The 20,360-nt window shown below is 53.6% G+C and overlaps 1 protein-coding gene across 4 annotated transcripts in view; it reads right to left on the bottom strand.

Annotated features, from left to right (window-relative positions):
• Window positions 1-350: 350 nt before the first annotated feature.
• Window positions 351-20,360, bottom strand: part of SSH1 (slingshot protein phosphatase 1) — a 56,383-nt gene continuing 36,373 nt past the window's right edge. For 3 of the 4 annotated variants that reach the window (XM_061385133.1, XM_061385135.1, XM_061385136.1), the window contains 8 exons: window positions 20,030-20,224; window positions 18,581-18,674; window positions 17,446-17,574; window positions 14,382-14,428; window positions 12,432-12,578; window positions 10,708-10,908; window positions 7,894-8,437; window positions 351-6,393 (listed from right to left, as the gene is read on the bottom strand). In XM_061385133.1, coding sequence (XP_061241117.1) covers window positions 5,191-6,393; window positions 7,894-8,437; window positions 10,708-10,908; window positions 12,432-12,578; window positions 14,382-14,428; window positions 17,446-17,574; window positions 18,581-18,674; window positions 20,030-20,224 — 2,560 coding nt within the window. In that variant the 3' untranslated portion in view covers window positions 351-5,190. Of the gene's footprint in view, window positions 6,394-7,706; window positions 7,808-7,893; window positions 8,438-10,707; window positions 10,909-12,431; window positions 12,579-14,381; window positions 14,429-17,445; window positions 17,575-18,580; window positions 18,675-20,029; window positions 20,225-20,360 lie in introns of all 4 variants that reach the window. The other variant, XM_061385137.1, reaches the window with a different exon arrangement.

Here is a 20,360-nt window from a genome sequence, read left to right as displayed (position 1 = left end):
AGACCCCTCCGCCCCATCCCCTCTTGTGTGTGAGCAGTTAAGGTGGTGAATTTCTCCAGCACACCCCTCAAGTTCAAGTCCCACCCAAGGTGGGGGCAGACAGGACAGGTTTTTTGGGGATACAAGTGACCACCTTGTATACCAAAAGTTGGCCCGCTCTTTCTTACTGGCAAAATCAGGAAGAAAAAAAAGACGATTCCTGCAGCAGCTGACCTTTCTCCTGGTTCTTTCTCTGGTCTCACTTGTCCAGCTGTTTAGCACGGGGCCAGAAGACAGCTGTGTCCCGACTTTCCTGGCCAGGGCTGGAGGGGCTGCTGCTTTGTTTTTTGTGCACAAGTTCAGAGGTCATCGAGCATTTATAAAGAAAGTTTATTTTCCTCACAAGAAGCACACAGACTATATACAGTACACACCAACAGAAGTAAAAAAAAAAAAAAAAGTGCATTATGCATCTTCTACTGCAAATTCACAGTACAAAAGATACTGCCTTTTAAATAGATAATGTAAAAAAACCAAGAAGAAAAACAATATATAATAAAAAAAATCATTGATATCGTAACCCAACACACTGGCACCCACTGGCAGCTTCTGGAAACCAAAGGGCAGGCCGTCTTGGGGGGAGGGGAGCTCCTGACTGGAGGGAGATCTGTACCTGCATTTTGTTGCAAAGAGCTCAGGACACCAAAAGAGAGGAAAACGGGGTGGGGGAGACAAGATGGTAAGAAAAACTACTGAACAGGAGAACAGCTGTGTGATGGGGAGGGTAGAGGAGACGGGCAGGGCTGTGGTCCAGAGGGGGCCAGAGCTGGCTGGCCTACCAATCCTGGCTTTTCTTCGTTTACTACGGGCCCTCGGCTGAAACAGCGCCTGCCTCGCCCATAGGGACCGCCAGCCAGCGCTGTTTCTAGCGATGCCCCTGGCCTGGCTGTGGGCAGGCTGCCCAGCAGATCAGCCCAAGTATGGGGCAGGCAAATTCCAGCCCCAGCGCCAACCACCGCAGACAAGGCAAAGTACCCAATCACAGAAGGCAAAAGCGGAACGGCTGCCCATAAATACACAGTATTTGTAAACTATTATTAAGGCACTCGATTGTAAAACAATAATTACAGTGTTGAAGAGGAGGCAGGGAGAGGCCATCTCCTTGAACGGTGTGGCTGACAGAGGGACAGTGGAGGATGGGGGTCTGGCTTTAAAGGGTCCCGCTAGGAGAATGACACCAGCTGGGGCCAGGGGGGTCTACTACAGGACAAAAAAATGAGGCGGTCACGTCCAGATCCACCGCACGGTGTCGCTCCAGACCATTCAAGGTGACCCACTCCACAGCTTGGGTGACAGGCGTGTGTGTGGATGTGGGAAGGGGAACGCACGTGATGCTCTCGTTCAAATGACAGATGTATAGACTCAAATATATGTATCTGTGCAGAACGATCTCACACACACAGGTATGCATCTGCAGAAAGAAAGTGAAGTCACTCAGTCGTGTCCGACTCCTTGCGACCCCATGGACTGTAGCCTACCAGGCTCCTCCGTCCATGGGATTTACCAGGCAAGAATACTGGAGTGGGTTGCCATTTCCTTCTCCAGAGCAGATGATAAAAAGACCAAGTAGCTGAATACGGGGATCCGTGAGGACCTTCGTCTGGCCAAGATGCTGGGGTAGGACAGGAGCAGGTAAACCTGCACCGTGCTGGCCGGACGTCCCAATCTCCCACCACCTGGCTCCCCTGCCGGAGGGACCCAGAGGGACTCGCTGCCCGCGCGCGTCCAGGGAAGCCCTGCTGGATGGCAAGCCAGAGCAGTGTTTCCAGGCGGCAGACAGTGCGCTGGTCTTCTAACACCTTGGGTGAGATTCTGCACGTGACCTCGACTAGATGCCAGCACTTCCTCTCACTAAGGAGCAGGGGCCCCCCTGGGATGGGGCCTGAGTGCAGGGCTGACATACAGGGTTGTCCTGATGTTAATTCTATGGCTGTTCTGGCTCCATCCTAGGTATCCATCCTCTGGGCTTATCCAGGAGGGAAAATGCTTAGAAAGGGCTGGAATGCTTTCTTAGCTGGAAAGGGTGGGATGGATGGAGCACAAGGGGACTGGACAGAGTAGACTCTTGCCCAATGGAATGGGTGGCCCCACCCAAAAGCAGAGCCTGGAGGTTGGCACGGGTGCCTGCACTGAGACCAAGGAGGCAGGGGAGACTGGGGGCAAGAACCCTGTTCTCAAGACATTCATGCAGTGATGCACACTGCCACGAGACAAAGATACGGGAATCGGCAAGGTCAAGTGCCAACTAGAGGGCAGCACTGTATCCCCTCTCTCTGTGACCAGTTCCCCGCTTTGACTCAACAAAACTCAATGAGAAGACCTCCGTGTGTCAATGCGAGAGAGAGATCTAGACAAGCTGAATCTCCTGCTGGCATGCCACGCGAATGAGAGGGAAAATGGTGGGAAGGTGGAGGAGGAAGAGGAAACACAGCTGAATTTATGGGGTACCAAGCTGATTCAGCATTCCATGAAGATAGCTGGTCACCAAAATACATGACTTTCACAGCATAAACCTCTGCCGCCCACATTCAGAATTTCCCCCATCCGCTAAGTGTACAGACAAAGCATTGGTCAAGAAGCTTATGGTGCAAGGTTTCTTTTCGGAGACCACTAATGCATCTGTCTTTGTCGAGATGCCCCCAAGCCTGGTAGAACACTCTGGTCTTATTAGCTAACATTTAAAATAGTAATCCATATTGGTCTCTATGCCACTGATCTGGGAGAAAAACCTTCATTCTCTTCTCCAGGCTAGAATGTTACCCATCAAGAAGGCTTCGCTTTGTTCTGATGGTGGGGACCCGGGCCCTAGCTTCATTAACAGACAAACTTCTGACAATGAATGGATAACTCTGCCAAAAGCCAAAGACCCTCTCATCTTTGTAATCCTCTTCCCATCCTTTACCTGGATAAAAAAAAATCTATGGCTTTCAAAATGAAGGTCTTTAAGAATATATCATACCCAGGCATGGTTAAAAGAAAAAAAAAAAAAATCCAACATAAGCCTGTCATCATCAAATCTACAGGATTCTTTTGATACAAAAATTGACCCACCACACGAAATGCAATTTGGCAAAACACTGAACCTGATACGTTTTTTTTGAGACCATGCTCTTGTGTTGGCTGAGAGAGGCAGAGACCCATCTGGGTTTTCTGGAATAAGTGGATCATACTAGGTGATTTCAATTGATAGTGGTGGGGAAACAAATTCCTATTAGGTGAAATAACATATACTTAAAAAGATTAAAAAAAAAAAAAAGGTCAGGGAGAAAAAATTTCTGGAGAGAGGGTTTTTTGCAAAAGCTCTACCCACGAGTTGAAACATGGACTGGCCTTGGGTTGCTCTGAGAGGCCCAGTTTGGACCAACATAAGATGGAGACTCAATTACCCACTTCTGGAATTCGGCTGGCCCTTGAAGGATGTCTAGTTTCACTGAAATAATCCGGTGGACCCATCTGAGGGCAAGCTGCAACTGTGGGAAAGCTTCAGCCAGTAGGGGTCCCCTGATGCCCAGGGGACAGACACTGGGGGTGGGCTGGCAAGGACTGGGTCGGGAGGAGGGCAGGGTTTGGCCTGAGGTGACAAAAGAGGCGGGGAGGCCTTCTAACTCCCCGGAGTTTCTTCCCCAAGGGCCTGGGCAAGCCCTGGGTTTTCAAGTAAAACCAGGGCTCAGGAAAGGTTTTCTATAAAGGGCCTGATTATAAAGTATCTTCAGTTTTGCAGGCTACATGGTCTCTGTTGCCTGTTTGGTAATGTTTGGCTAACCCTTTGAAAATATGAAAAAAAAAAAAAAACAACAACAACCCATCTTAGCTCATGGGGCAACACACCCCAGCCATGGTTGGCTGACCCCTGCATGAAATCTAACCAACGTCTTTTCTCTCTCCAAAATGTTTTAACACCCTGTCTTGCCTGCTGACATCAGAGGAGTCTCTCTACTCAAGATCCTGAGGGGCTACCCCTGGAGCCGGGCGGGACCTCAAGCCTTCCCGGCCTGCTGGGAAGAGCCATGGAGAAGCAGGAAGCAGCGTTCTCACCGCAGGAAGGGGCGACTTGTAAACATCTGAGCAGCTTCCCACCAGTCCCGCTTCTCGGAGAAGCTGCTGCCGAGCTGTTCCTCGAGTGACTGAGCGTCTCTCACTGCTGAGCTCTCCCTTTCCTCCCCAGACTTGAGTACGTGTGACCTAATGAACCTGAGTGTCGAAGCTCCAGTGGGGTGACCCATGTCTCCGAACCCCTTCCCCAGCCCTGCCAGATGCTCGAGCGCCTTCAAAATCCTCGTAGGACCTTGTGGCCTTCTGCAGCAGGTGAGACTCAACGATAACTTTGTGGGTCCTTCTCCCCAGATGGGGGGACAACGAGGACCACACACATGCACTTTGCCCCTGCCTCCGCCAGGGCTGGCCAGACCCGCATCACTCAGCTGTGACAACACACCAGCACCGGGAAGTCAAAGCTCAGAGGACCTCCACACGCCCCGGGGTCGGTCTGACGACGGTGTCTGTGCCTTCCTGTCGCTTTAAGTAGCGGTGTTTGGTGCGGGCAACTTTAAAAGTCTTGATGCTTTTGGGGGAGGGGGGCGTGGGTCCTGACAGCAACAACAGAAAAGTTCTCTTTAGGAAAAAAAAAACCTTTTCTGACACAGCATTTTCCCCTGGAACAAGCCTTGGTCATTACTGGATTTTTAAAAATAAAAAACGTGCACAGCAGGATTAGAGGTAGGAATTCTAGTGCCATCCACGGGTTTCCCCACGAGGGCCCGCATGAGCGAAGATGAGCCCCTGCGGTGCCGACGCGACACCACGGCCATTCGTTTGCAGGTTGTGCATGGAGCGGTTTTTGATGCGTGCACATCTCCGTATAAATGCTCTTCTTAAAACACGAGTCTTCTTGGAAACACTCACTTTGGGGTCAGAGTCTACTGGCCGACAGCTGCTGGTTCTCACAGGCCACGAACACCCAGGCTCCCCTCTCTCTTCTTGTGCTGTATGTTCGGCAATTTTGTTGCTTCTTCTCCCCTCTGCAAAGAGGTGGGGAGGAAAAACGAGGATAACGCCAATTGCTTAAGGGACATCCAGAAGCAGGGGCGGACCAGAAACCCACAGGGAGGCTAAGGGAGGGATCGCACAAGTCCAAACGCAGCCAGAGGTGGGTCAGCTTTTGCCCGGCCACGGAGGGCTCTTCAAGTTTTCCGGGGCAGATTTCCCTGATGGTTTCGAGGTGGCGGCCGGACTCCTGGCGGCCGGTGGGGGCTCGTGCAAGAGGGAAGACTCGCTCAACCTGGCGTCCCGGGAGTCGGCTGCGCTGGACACGTCGGCCTCGCTGGACAGGTCCTCGGTCGAGAGGTTGAGGCTGCCGAGCTTGGCCAGGGAGTGGGAGCGCTTGAGCGGGGACGAGACAGTGAGGCCCGCCAGCCGGAGCCGGGTCTCGATCTCCTGCGTGCGCTGCTTCACCAGCCCCGGCTTCCCGCGGACGCTGTGGATGCTGTCGCTGCTCGAGCTCCGCGTCAGGTTGGAGCTCATGGAGGACGAGGTGGGGGTGTAGCAGATGGTCTTCAGGAAGTCTCTGGAGAAGTGACTGGCGTGGTCCGGGCGGCATAGGAAGGGCGGGGGGCTCTTCAGCGGGGCTCCCTCCAGCAGAGAGGGGCCGGGCTCGGGCTTCTCGGGGCCCGGGGCTTGGCCTGGCAGAGGCAAGTCCTGGTTCTCCTCGGGGATGGCAGCCGGGCCGTCCCGGCACAGGGCCCCTGGCTCGGTGGGCGTGCCCTTCAGCCTCTCCAGCTCTTTGGTGTGCTTGCGGACCAGGCCCGCCTTCTGCAGCTGGATGATGGACTCCTGGTGCTGCATCAAGTAGCTGTTGCTCGTGGGTTTCTCGGCCTCTTTACTGAACAGGAGCCGCAGGTCCTTGGCCGGCTTCGGATCTTTCTTGGGTGACAAGTCTTCCTTCGCTGCTTCCGAGCCGGGAGGGTTCTTATCACAGTGAGAATTCTTCACGAGGAGGGACTTTGGCAGGGCTTTGTGAGTCTCTCTGGAAGGTTCCGGAAGGCTGGCTGGGGGCTCCGGGGCAGCTCCGGCCCCTGGGCCGCCGGTGTCTGGCCTCCTTGAGCCTGTTGGTGGTAGGAAGAGGGCAGTATCGGTTGGGCCAGAGGCCAGTTTTTCCAAAGCTCGGGACCTGCCGGCCACAGGGGAAGACGTGAGTTGGGGCAGGAAGGTGGGCTGGGTGCAGATGGCGGCAGCACCGGGGTTCTTGCATCGCTCCCCGAAGGCCTCGGGGGTCCCGCCGGCTGCAGGGTACATGCAGTCAGCGCAGGATTTGTAGGAAGGCTTCACTTTGTTAAGGATCCCGAAGATCGCGTCATGCTGAAAGGGGCAAGAACATGGTGAGGATGCAGTACAAGCTGAAGACAGAAAAACACAAGGAGGGTGGTGGGCAGTGCTCTCCCTTCAGCTGGTGTTGGGACAGAGAGCTCTCAGAACCGGAACCTGCTCGACTGTGACTGATGCAGGTTCAGAGACGAGTTAGAGACACTCAACTTCCTGGAAGCTATGAACCCATGATCCTGGACAAATCCCTGGCTACACAGCCAGGAGTGGTACCTCCAAGGGCCTCCCTTCTCACCTTCTCAACCCCTGCCTCTGCCACCTGCACCAAATGACCCTTTCCAGTGCCCCGATTTCGCCTGGAAACCAGGGTGACTTTGCCCTCAGAGGATCGTTGCTGTTGCTGTGTCACCCAGTCATGTCTTGACTCTTTTGTGACCCCACCAAGCTCCTCTGTCCATGAGATTTCCCTGTCCATGAGGCAGGCATACTGGAGTGGGTTGCCATTTCCTTCTCCAGAGGATCTTCCCGAACCAGCAAAGAAGTGTCTCCTGCACTGGCAGGTGGATTCTTTACCACTGAGCCACCAGGGAAGCCCTCAGAGCATCGTGCGAATTAGTGAAATAACATTTCTGGCACAGTAACTGGGTTTCCATTTCAGAAAGGGCCTGGAGTCTGCAGCCTGGTGACGACCCTGCACGTCTTGCACAACAGAGCGTGGCTCCGAGAAACCATCACCTGACTGTGTTCTTTGCAGAGAGGTGGCGAAGAGCAAAGACGGCTTGGGAATGACGCTAATACAGACCCGAACGCGGGTGCCTGCGGCCTCGACGAGGGAACCAGCCGGAGGTGGGTTTCATACACCAACGGGGTCTGTAAGGCTATGTAAGATGGTGCTGCGGGATTGCTATCCATTTTCCCAAGGTGGCAGGGGACTGCGGTCCTGATATACACGCAAGCACTTGTGATGGGAACGACAGACTGGGGATTTGATTTGTTTCCACCTGATGTCAAGAGCCGACTCACTGGAAACAACCCTGAGGCTGGCAAAGATTGAAGGCAGGAGGAGAAGGGGGCGACAGGGGATGAGATAGGGCTGGATGGCATCATCGACTCGATGGACACGAGTCTGAATAACCTCCAGGAGATGGTGATGGACAGGGAAGCCTGGCATGCTGCAGTCCATGGGGTCGCCAAGAGTCGGACACCACTGAGCAACTGAACAACAATCTGGGGTATGGGAAAGCGTACGGGGGTGAGATGAAACAGCCACACACTGGTAAAGATCAAAGCCGGGTAACAATTTATATGTCTTACATTTTACGTAAGAAAAAAAGATTTAGAAGCCTTGCCTGACACAGCAACGGGGCAGCGGGGTCAAGGGAGCGGTGTGCAGACATTCCTTGGGGCCTCTGGTCCTCCCATGTCTACCCTCCACAAGGGCCTGCAGAACCTCTCGGAAATCCACCCAGGGGCTGCATGAGGGGGCTGCCCCCAGGCGGGATGGAAGTAGCAGGCACGCCCCCCGCCCCCGCCTACCTCGAGGTCGTCCGGGCAGCTCCTCTTGCTGTTGTTGTTATTTAGGTTTTCCTGGTTGAGCAGGTTATCGAGCTGGGCTGCCGGCTGCCTCCACCTCCTGGCTCCCAGGGCCTCCTCCCTTTCCATCTCCTCCGCCTGCGGCTCAGGCTCTGGTTTCTTCGTCACTTCCCTCTCGCAGAGTCCCGGACCTTCTGGGGGGTGTCTGGCTGGCTGGGACACCTCTGCCAGCTGAGCAGCTTCCTCCAGCAGAGCGTCCCTCTCCAGATCCTCCAGGTGGACGGGGCCGCCCGTCTCGTCGCCTGGGGCCCGCAGCAGGGGGTCTGAGAGTCGCCGGAAACAGCAGGGCAGAGCAGCGCCCCCCAGGGCCCCGCTGCCCGGGAACTCAGGCAACGGGGCGGTGGCGTCCAAGCAGGGCGGCGGGGCTTCCGGGGTGCTGTCCAGGGTCTCTGGCTGGAAGTCCCCGGGCCCCACGGGGTCGTCCACAGGCTGCTGGAGGCAGCTGTCATCGGTCTGCTGGCGCCACAGCTTGTTGTGCCGCTGTTTGCTGGGGGAAGGAGGGAGGAGGAAGGTGAGCCGAGGCCAGTGCCCAGAGGGTCCTTGGAAGGGGCTGGTGGGGCAGGGGGGGCAGCCCAAGGCTTGGGTGTACGCCAGGGGCTCACCTGGGTGAAGCCTCTCTGGGATCATTTATTCCCATGACATTCAAGGGTGATGGCAAAGGCCCTGGGACCCAAGCCATAGTGGCTCCCACAGAAGCGATCTGTGGATGGCCACGTAAACAGCTTTGTCACGTGATGAGGATGTTGCAGACACGGGGGTCTGGACCTGAAATCCCATCACGGCCCCAGTGCCCCAGCTCACTGTGTTGAACCTGGTCACACCCCTGATGCTCAGTCTCTGTTCCCCCATCAGTCAAATAAGAAACTGTATCTTTTCCTACTGCCTATGTAGGGAAATAAAGCAGATGAAAGCAGAGAGTTGGTAAGAAATTACACACATTCATGTGACCACGTGAACACGTGATGCACCTGAATAAAATTGGGAAGACGCCAGAAAATCGGAAATATTTGTGTAGGTCAGAGAGATTACAGGTCAGTTTTTTTTAAAGTCTTATAGCACTATAGTATTATTTTTATATAACAATTTTTAAACATAAAGGGTTAAAAAAAAATAAGAGGCTCATAATGAAATAAGGTCAATGAGTCACCTCCGTGAGTCTTAAGAGACTCACCGCTGTCACGGGGCTGAGGGTTAAGAGATATAAACGTAAAAGGCTGTGCAAACTATGGGCTTGCTCTTGTTTTCGGCTGTCTGCTCTGCGTGCGTGCGTGGGCCAGGCCAGACCCGGCAGGCCCTCAGATGGGGCTGCGATCCAAGGTCAAAACGCTGTGCTGCTGTGAACCTGGCCTGGAGAGCCCTGGCTGGGCTTCAGACCGATGATGGCAGCAAGTGACTGAAGGGCTAAAGGAGCTGATGTGTCCATCCGCTCCCCCTCTGCCCTGCCTGCACATCTGTCCAGCTGCTCTCCGGCTGACAGTGAAGGAGTCCAGAGACGTCCAGAGCTATTCTCCAGACCCCTGGTTGCTTCCTCAGATGTGGCCAAGAAGCTGGTGGACTTAGCCTGCGGCCTCCCCATGGCACCGAGCAGAAACAGCTGTCAGGGAGGCCTTGGGCAGACAGCAGAAAGGAACAGGGAGAGTGAGTGGATCCACCTGGGTCACTGGGGACCCCCCCCCGTGGGGGCAGGATCACCCTGCATGGGATCCCCAGAGGCCGACAGGCCTGGGGAATGCCCCGCCTCCCTGGGCCGCCCTCTGGCTGTGTGACATGGGATAGGCGGGATCCTCTGTCCTTTGCAGACCTTTCTCGTGGCGGGGTAGGTAGGTAGGTGGGTGGTGGTGGTGGTTGGAGAATTGAAAAGCAGCTGCATCACCACTGACCACGAGATGGCCTACTAAAGCATCTGGATGGTGCTCGTGGGAACTTTACAACCCTGTGAGGGTAGTGAAAATCGCTCAGTCGTGTCTGATTCTTTACAATCCCATGGGCTGTAGCCTGCCAGGCTCCTCTGTCCATATGGCTTCTCCATGCAAGAATACTGGAGTGGGTGGCCGTTCCCTTCTTCAGAAGATCTTTTGAATCCAGGTCTCGCGCATTGCAGGTGGACTCTTTACCATCTGAGCCACCAGGGAAGCCCAAGAATACTGGAGTGGGTAGTCTATCCCTTCTCCAGGGGCTCTTCCTGACCTAGGAATTGAACCAGGGTCTCCTGCATTGCAGGCGGATTCTTTACAAGCTGAGCCACCAGGGAAGAGGAGGAGGGGGGGCAGGGGGAATGGGATCAATTCTTAACTTAGGAGAGGAGACTGTGACCAGGGCAGATGGATAAGACAGGCCTGAGCTGCCAGCTTGGTGGTGGCAGGCCTGGGTCTGCCCCTGTGGTCCCTGGAGCTGCCCTGCGTTGAAACCTGGCACGGGGCTGGGCACAGAGCAGATGCTTAGGAAACGGGGCAGCCCCGGGCCGAGCCGCACGTGGGAGTCCCGCCTTGGATCAGAAGCCGTGCCCTGCTCCCTCCAGCCGCAGAACAGCTTTCTGTGCGTGCCAACACAATCAACACAGATCCCTCCTGGAAACCGCTAATCAAACCCCAAACAATAGCTGTTTTGCTCAGACGGGCTCCCCTCCACCCCTCCAACCCCGAGGCAGGATTTCTGGCTGTGGAAGCCAACCCTGGACCGGACAGGAGCACAGCTGGGCAGCAGGGCTCACGGAGCTCGGCTTTGCTGGTCGGTTCTTCCCAGCTCATGGTCACCCACCTGGCGTCCAGGATGCCTTCATACTCAGACAGCTGCCTCATAAAGCCCGCGTTGGGGCGCGTGATGCTGCGTTTCTGCTTCACGTAGTTGTAGGCTTTCTCCAGAGTCCAGCCGAACTCCTTCATCGCGTAGGCTATGACCGTGGAAGCCGAGCGGCTGACACCCATCTTGCAGTGGACTAGGCACTTGGAGTGATTCCTCCTGCGGTGGCGGGGGCAGGGGGAGAGGGCACGAGCTGGTGCAACTGCATTCTCTCAGGCTCCATGAGACAGGTATTTTTAAAACAAAAAACCCCGAGGTTATCTCATTGCCCAAACCCTCCACGGTCCTGAGGGTTAGGTAGCAGGTGTCCACAGACCCTCAGAAGGAAATAACTTGGCTGCCATCGATTAGCACATAATGGAAAGTTGAGACAGAGCTCTCTGGCTGGGCCCAAGTTTGGTAGGGAGAGAGCTCCTGAATTAGGCCATCTCCAGCAAAGAAGCAGGAGTCTTCCCAGGTTGGCTAGGACGGGACGGGAGACCAGAGCCCCTTGGGCAGGAAGCAACCAGGCAGCAGCGAAAGGGGTTATCTGCAGAGCAGATGGAGACAAGCAGTGGGTTACTGCAGAAAAATGGGGTCAGCAGACAGAAAGCTCCAGGGCCCCGGGACAGAGAGCGCCTTTGCAGACAGGAAAGTCAAGGAGCCACCAGAGAAAGAAGCCAAAGGAAACAGATGGGCCGATAGGCTTTTTCTAAGGAGACGGTATGGGTCCAGGCAGGGCAGATTTAACAGACACGGCAAGGCCAGGAACACTATTGCTCTAGCTGCCGCTGCTCCAAAAAGGTGAGGGGGAACCGGCTGAGGGGGGCGGGAGTGGGCACAGGCTGGGGAGGCCACACCTGTGAGGGTTTATTTGTACAGGAGGTAGGCGCCAGCCTGCCTGTTTACATTAGAAGCAGCCCACCTGTCAGGTAGGGACAGGCTCACTTCCTTTACCCCAAGCTTGAAATTCGTCCTCAGATTTCAGTTTGTTTTTTTTGGACTGCTGAAGTCTATGCCCCAGGAACCCAGGGGAACTAAGATTTGGTCCCACATCACAGAGCTTTGAGCTGGAGGGGTACAAAGCAGAAGGGGTGGGGGTGTCTCTTGATAGCGTCTCAAAAAAGTTGTTTCCTGCTGGTCCTACTTCAGGGAGACAGATGTTCCTTGGGAGGGTAAGGTGAGGACAAGACAGGCTGACACTGGAGACAGGCTTGACGGCACTGGGGGATGGGTGACCCCATCCTACGTGAACGGGAGTCCAGCAAACTCAGGTGGAGGGGCCACGGCTCCAGGAACTTGCACGAGTAGATGTCTGGGCAGATTCCTCCGGGGTAGGAGGAGGAATGCCCGCATGCCCCCCTCCCCTCCTCCAGCTCAGCAACTCCCCACAGGCAGAGCGCCTGAGAGTGTGCGCTTGATACAGAAGCCGTGCCCGGAGCCAGAGCTGATGATGAAATGGGGGTCCAATGGTGCGGCAGGCGGGAGAGGAGGTGCTCATCTGGGGCCCCGGAGAAGATGAACGACTTGGCCCTACCGGTGCCTGGGGTCCTGTGCTCTACAACCGGAGGATCGTGACGCGCCGCTGGCTCCTCGAGCCAGGAGGTGGCTGTGTCTGGGGTCCCCATGAATGTCTGCCCACCCCGTGGCTGCCAGTCAGCTTCTTTCCCACCCTGGTTTCTCTGGCTTCTCCGCCCACTTACTTTGCTTTGTTTATAAAATGGTACGCCTCGTTCCAGTGGGCGAGGAGGTCTGTGGTCTCTTCATCATAGACTCGGATGTTATGGTACGCAAATAAGCCAGGGAAAAAATTATCTATTTCTCTAGTGACGTTTAAAATATAGTCAACACTGCAATGAGAAAAAAAAAAAGATAAAGAACGTATTTGGAGAATCAGAACGAGGATTGACAAAAAAGAGTAATAAAAAATTGCGCATGTAAAATTAGATAGTCAACGGGAATTTGCTGTCTGGCTCAGGAAACTCAAACAGGGGCTCTGTATCAACCAAGGGGGGTGGGATGGGGAGGGAGATGGGAGGGAGGTTCAAAAGGGAGGGGATATATGTATACCTATCGCTGATTCGTGTTGATGTTTCACAGAAAACAACAGAATTGTGTAAAGCAATTATCCTTCAAAAGAAATAATTAAAAAAAAGATAACACAAAAGGAAAAAAACCTGTGCAGAGAGAACATTAAATACACATTTATAAAAGATCTGTGTTTTCATGGCAGAGTTTCATAGTGGGGTTTTTTTGTTTGTTTGTTTGTTTTGAAAGTGAAAGTCTGTCGTTAAGTCATCTCCGATTCACTGCAACTCCCTGAACTGCCTGCCAGGCTCCTATGTCTGTGGGATTCTCCAGGCAAAAATACTGGAGTGGGTTGCCATTCTGGTATCTTTTAAATGCCCTCTGTATGATAAGAATATATTATATTTATGATAAAAAACAAATTTCTGCATTAAAAAACTTATAAAAAGAAAGTTTCATTCAAAGCATTGTTAAGCAATGTTAATTCTAGAAATTCATCATATATATTACTTAAACAGATTTTTTAAGTCTCTTAAAGCTTCAAAATTCATAACTATTATGAGTATACAGAGGCTTAAAAAAAAACCCCAGTGTCTCCACTTTTAAGTAGTTAAGCTGAATATATCCATCCATTATGTATGCCCTTGGGAACTGCCTTAAATCCTTTTTCAAACAAGACAGGCTATAAATAAATAAACAGTCTGGAGGGTTTGCTAACCCAGTTAACCCAGGCTCTATAGTTCTCTACTTAATACTCACATTCCTGGAAGACCAAAATAATTTCAGGAGTTTGAAAACACCTCAAATAGATCTCATAAGAGAATACTTATAAAATGCTTTAGAAAAAAAAAGAGAAAAACCTTTAAAATCATTTATTTATTCCCAGCAAGATAAAGCAAAGACAGGATCACCCTCCACTTCAAGATCCCTTTCTGTTGAAAGAACACATCTTAACCAGTAGCTCTGAAGATATATTTTAAGATTTGTTTAGTCTTAACTTTTAAATGCAGTAATTCAAGAATGCCATCATGTCAGACACACAGGATGGTGATTTTGTGGCTGTGTTGTTTTTTAAAAAGATGTCCAGACATTTGTTCTTAATGGTCTAGATTTATACATTTTTTTATTCCTGCTGCTGAGTGTTTCTCAGACTGAGGCATATGTTTCTGGCCAACACTGAGTACCTAACTCCGGGTGTCAGGCTCAAAAGCACCACCTCAGATAGGACCGGGAGCGGTCCGGGGACCACTGCTGACTGGCTCACAGGTACCGTGATGCTCAGCATCCCTGCCGGGCGGTGGGGCAGTGGAGGCGGCTCGTGGCCCTCCCAGCATCCAGCATGCCCTGTACAGTTGGCGGGTGGCTCAGAACCGTCCTCCCTGACACCCACGTTTCCAAACCCCAGTAACACCTAAAGCCCCTGAATCATTCAAGGAGGTGGCATTCTGAAGCACATCTGGTTTAGCTGTGCCAATCCAGCAAGCCAGTGGCCGCCGTGGAGACAGGTGCAGGCAGTCCCAGGCGGGCGGGTGGGCAGCAGCAGGGCTCGGCCTTGACGGGATGGCTGAGCTGAGGGTTTCTAAGCTGCCTGGAAGGACGAGGGAAGACAAGGGGAGCAGACTCACCCTGAGCCCTGCAGTTCCTCCAGGTTGGATGCATTCCATTCAGAGCCCTGGGGGACAGATCACACAGACCCCCATGAGTGTTGCACGTCAGCTCAGGGCTGCCTGCGGGATGCGCGGTGCGCACCAGCCCTGATGGTGGTGCAGAATCTCGACAGCCCCTGGCCTCAGAGGAAGCCCACTGAAGGAGGCCAGTATCAAGGCAGGTTCCCTGAGAATTCGAGGCATCGTCGGGGAGAAGGGCAGGTCGAGGAAACCCTGCCCCCTCCCCTTCACCACTCCTTTTCCTAGGTCTCCGGCAGGGTCCTGGGCACTAGAAGCAGTGACCTCTGACCTCCCAGGCAGGAGAGGGCACTTCTACATGCCACTCACTGCAGGCAGCAATGGGTTTACCTTTTCTGGGAAGTATTTGGCAATGTTAAAAAAGTTCCCACTCTCTGACCTAGAAATTCCACTTATAAAAGGCTACCCCGAGGAAACACCCAGAATTCACATAGGAATATGCGTGCAGGGATATTTATGGTTATTTATAACAACACATCAGTGGAAACCACCCCCGGGTTCAACAGGAAGAAATCAGTAACACAAATGATGATGGGTCCGTGTGAAATAAATCCTACTTTTGCAGGGTATTTAACGACACAAGGAAAGGCCACATAGTGAAAAAGGGTTTTCTAAAGCAGGAATCAAAACTACAGAATCAACTAGTATGGTTCCTTTCCTTTTCTTTCTCTTTCTTTTTTAAGAAGTTATAAATGCATTAAAAAAAAAAAAAACCACCCAGAAGACAGAAAAACAAACATTCCAGAGTATTAACAGTGACTGCCTCCAGATTAGTGAAATTGAGAATGCTTTTTTTTAGACTTGTACTTCCTGGTAGGGATGCAGTCACGCAGTTGTGTCCGACTCTGCGACCCCCTGGACGTACCTGACGGGCTCCTCTGTGCGTGGGATTTCCCACCAAGGATTCTGGAGTGGACTGCCGCTCCAGGGGCTCTTCCCAAGCCAGGGGTCAAACCCACAGCCCCTGCACTGCAGGTAGCCTCTTTACTGCTGAGCCATCAGGAAAGCCCTTCATATTTCCTAACCCTCTATATCATGTTTTTGTTTTTCTTTCCAGCTACTCTGTGCAGCACACAGGATCTTAGCTCCATAACCTGGGACTGAACCCAAGGTCCCTGCATTGGGAGCTCAGACTTCCCTGGACCGTCAGGGAAGTCACACACGTTGGTAACTTCATATTTTAAAAATGGTTTTTTTACAAAAACAAACCCTCCATTTCCAAGGAAGCAAAGAAAAAAAAAAAAAAACCCCAAAGATAAAAACACCACTTTGCTCTTAGGAAATGCGATGGACAGAGAGTCACAAGAGCAGCAGCACCCTCGTGGTCTCCCTATAAACTTCCCTTCCCGAGAGGGCGGACCCCTCTGGAGGCCACGGCCCCAATGGAGCTGCCAGTGTGCGGGCAACTAGCTAGATTTTTCATACTGGAGGGAGAGGCTCAAATATAAAAATTCCTTTGGTATCTCTCATGGAAAAAGTGACATAAAGCACCGAGCCACACCGAAAAAAATAACGAGAGCTCCGCTAGGGCTGTGAGTATCCCCTTGCCGTGATCACCACCTAGTGGAGAGGCCAGCTGAGGTACATCTGGCTGTGTGTCCACCAGGGAAGATAATCCACTCCGCAGGGAAAAGAGTAGAGACAGGGCTGCTTTCAACATTCGGGCTTCAAATCCACACACTTATAACCAGTTTACATACATACTACATTAAATATTTACAGATCAGTGCTATAGATCAATATATAAAAACACGTTAAACATATATATACTCTGTTAAGTATATATCACAACATACACATTTGGGGAACTACTGGTTACTTCCTACAGGCAGAAAACAGTCGGTCAGGCCTTCAGCAGCCAATATGCTCTCTCAACTTTCCCAAGGAAGTAACTTCTGCTCTGACCAGGGGTATCACTTATGAGTGCCTGCAGACACTACACTTGTGCTTTAAACACACACTAACTGAAGCTTCGTAAAGGTCTGCTGAGCTACGTGGGTGCCTGCTCAGTCACTCAGGGTGACTCTGTGACTCTTTGCGACCCCATGGACTGTAGCCTGCCAGGCTCCTCTGTTCTTGGGATTTCCCAGGCAAGAATACCAGAGTGGGTTGCCATTTCCTCCTCCAGGGGATCTTCCCAACCCAGGGATCAAACCCTGAGCCACCTGGGGAGGCTCTTCTGCCCTGAGGTATAGGATGAAGGAAAACTGAGGCCAAAAGGGTTGCTCCCAGGCACCCAGCTGCTCAGGCTGTGGAACCGGAACCTGCTTGCGGTTGGCGGGGGCGGGGACGGGGGGTGGTTTCCAGTCTGCATCATGCCCTGTGGACCCCTCGCTGTAGGAACGTGCCTTCCTCTATGGTCCCCCTGACTTTGAAAACGTGCCGGTTGCCTTCTATGGAGATGGGACAGCTTTATGAAAATCTGAGCGAGACACGGGGCGGAGGGAGCGATGGACGTGCAGACCCCGCTGGCTGAGTGTCAGCAGGGTCTGCGCCCTCCAGGGGCTCTGGGAGCAGGGCCGGAGCTGCATGTGCACCAGTGGGGAGGGTGGGGCAATGCTGCCGCCTCTGCCTTTTCGCACATCTTGGGTCGCCTAGGCCTAATTTTGGGGTTAGGCATGTGTGCTTCCTGCGGTAACCGGGCTTTTTTTTTCCATCCCGAAGACCATTTGGAGGGGTTTTCTGGTAGTGACCGAGGAAGGCGGGAAGGTGGTGTGCGTCTGCAAAGGGCAGCCAGCCTCTGACGCCAGAGAGCTCTTCAGACAACTCCCCGCAGCTCAGCTGGGAGCCTCGGCTCCAACGTCTGGCTCGGTAAGCAAACCAATAGGCTGCAGGCCAGAGAAAAGGGTCAAGAGGGGAGTTCCCGTAAAAGTCAGGACAGAGGCTCCAGGAACTCAAGTTTCTCCCCCTTCATGACTTGCTGCAAACTCTAAACAAATCCCGGTCTGATTTACATCCCCCGCCCCGAGCCAGGCCCCGCCGGGCCGGGCGCTGTGCCTCTTACGAGATAAAGATGGTCGAAGATGAGAGAGGGCTTGTCCATCTGTCCCAAGATAAGGAGCATCTCGTTGTCTATGAATTCCTTGAATTCTTTCAGGTTACAGTTCATCTGTTTCTCTAATTCATTACGAATCTGCAGAGTGGAAAATATTAGGAGGGTTTAAAAAAACAAAAAAACCCCACAACAAACCAGTTCCTTCAAAGAAGTAAAGTCACGACATGAACTATGCTGTTGCTGCTGTTCAGTCTCAGTCGTGTCTGACTCTTTGCAACCCCCTGAACTGCAGCCCCTCAGGCTCCTCTGTCCATGGGATTTCCCAGGCAAGAATACAGAGTGGGTTGCCATTTCCTTCTCCAAAGGATCTTCCTGACCCTGGCATCGAACCCGTGTTTTCTGCATTGGCAGGCAGATTCGTTACCTCTGAGCATCCTGAGAAGCCCAACTGTGGCTGTTTTCAAAAGAAGTATTTGGGGGCTTTTTTCAAGAGTCATCACATATGCATTTAGACATAGCGAACACACGCATGGGTGGCAGGAACACAGGCTGCTGCTGCTGCAAAGTCGCTTCAGTCGTGTCTAACTCTGTGCGACCCCAGTAGACAGCAGCCCACCAGGCTCCCCCGTCCCTGGGATTCTCCAGGCAAGAACACTGGAGTGGGTGCAGGCTACTCGGCCTCAAAGTGACTCTGACTGGGGGACGTTTATTATTTCAAAGAAGGAATCTGATTCCCTGGAATCTTTTCTACTGAGTTGAAAGCACTTAATGCTTTTCCAATGCTCAAATCTATCACCATGAAAACATAAGATCAGTTTCATCTCGCTTTGGAAGATACCACGATGGGCTTCATTATGTGTTATTTCATAAGAAAACTGTTTTGTACACCGTCAACCTGCTACTGCTGTTACTATAATTCACAGCATTCCGTGGACGAAAAGCAACAGAAAGAAGAAAACAAGTCATCCAGAAAAACGTTAAAGTGTGGTTTCATCTGGCTTTGGAAGGAGTTTTTCACACGTGCTAATTCGTAAACAGATCATGTGTGACTTTTTTACAATGGCAGCTTCAACCTCTCGGCTCTACTCAACCAGAAGCAGGGACACCCACGACCTCAGCCTGCCCAGCAGGGATGCACTCTTACTTCTTTGGACGTCACATTCTCCAGGTCTTGACTCATCATGATGCTCCGGAGTTTGGCTTTGATGAGACGCTCCGTCCTCTCCCCTTCGGTCGGCCTGGGGAGAAGCCATGTTTAGGGACGTGCAGAACTGAAGAGGCCTGCGGTCGGCGTTCACAGAAACCCCAGCTGCGCCTGGGCAGCACGGGGCACAGCTCAGGCACGTTCTCACTGAGAAGGGGAGAGGGGAAGGGACGTCCCCCCAAGGATGCAAACGGTGGTGGCGAGGCACCCTCACTCCTCGTGCGGGTCTGCAGAGCCCCAGACTCTCAGGGCTGGAGGCTGGAATCCCCAGGGCCCTCAGGCAGCCCGTGGCCCAGCTGCAAACGGCTCCTTAGCTCCTTACACGTTTAAACAGAACCAACATCTGCGAGCCTCCCTGCATCTTCCACAGGCCATCCTGATCCTGGGGCCACACGGACTGACCAGGACAATCCTTCTCGCACGTGACGCGCCTTCATTATACTCGAAGGCACATATTCTCGCCAACGCTCTGGTACTTTCTTGGAGGCCTCATACACATGGCTTCTGATCCTCCCCACATTTGCAGGGCTCCCCTCCATCTGCAGCTCTCCTACATGTGATGTCCCTGAGGAACAGGACACTCAGGACGAGGATCCTACCAGGAGAGAAGGGGCGAGTGCCTCCCTCCTCCTGGGACTGGAGCTGACCGAGTGTGGCCTCGGGGCGCGCGGGGGCACCTCTGCCCTCCCTCCTCCTGGGACTGGAGCTGACCGAGTGTGGCCTCGGGGCGCGCGGGGGCACCTCTGCCCTCCCTCCTCCTGGGACTGGAGCTGACCGAGTGTGGCCTCGGGGCGCGCGGGGGCACCTCTGCCCTCCCTCCTCCTGGGACTGGAGCTGACCGAGTGTGGCCTCGGGGCGCGCGGGGGCACCTCTGCCCTCCCTCCTCCTGGGACTGGAGCTGACCGAGTGTGGCCTCGGGGCGCGCGGGGGCACCTCTGCCCTCCCTCCTCCTGGGACCGGAGCTGACCGAGTGTGGCCTCGGGGCGCGTGGGGGCACCTCTGCGGCCTCTGAGAGGCGACCCGGGCCTGCTTGCACGCAGTCGTGTTTCGGGACCCGAGGAACCAGACGTTACATTCATCTTATAAACTCATTCACTCTTACAAGCAGAGGAAGAGGCTTTGCAAACCCCATCTGTGGCCCTGGGGAAGAGGGGCTGGAGCACCGGCACAGGGAGGCTGATGAACAGTTATGGAGCCGCTCCCCAGAAATGCATTCACACCTGAATTCGTCTATAATTTCCAAAGGGGGAGTGGAAGTCACAGATCCTCCCCCAGCCAAGGACAAACCCCGGGGGCTGCAGGTCAGGAACCCCTGCCTGTGGTGCTGGTTCTGGGACATGACGGGGCTGGGATGCTGTGCGGGCCAGGGTCCGGGGGTCGGGTACTCACTTGTCTGCGAACAGGGCGGGGGAGTCGGGCCGCGTGGACTCGAGGTCCTGCATGGCGTTCCACTCGTTGATGCAGCTCTGCTCGGAGCCGATGCAGCTCTCATAGTAGGAGGCCCAGAGCAGCGCCACGCCCCCTGGGAAGTAGTTGTGCCGCCGCGCCACCTCGCAGGCCTTGTGCAGGACCTGCAGGGCAGACCTGGGGCCAGGGGAGGGGGAGAGGGTCAGGGACAGGAGACCCGAGGCGCCGCACGGCCGCCAGGCACCTCTGCGGGCCTCCAGGACACGGGGCAGTGACCCTGAGGGCCAAAATAGCACCTGCCATCAGCCCCCAG

The sequence above is a fragment of the Bos javanicus genome, chromosome 17 (genome assembly GCF_032452875.1).
Source record: "Bos javanicus breed banteng chromosome 17, ARS-OSU_banteng_1.0, whole genome shotgun sequence".
In the NCBI taxonomy this organism is placed as follows: Eukaryota; Metazoa; Chordata; class Mammalia; order Artiodactyla; family Bovidae; genus Bos; species Bos javanicus.
Note: the sequence above shows the minus strand (reverse complement) of the source record. Positions and strands in the feature narration are given on the sequence as shown.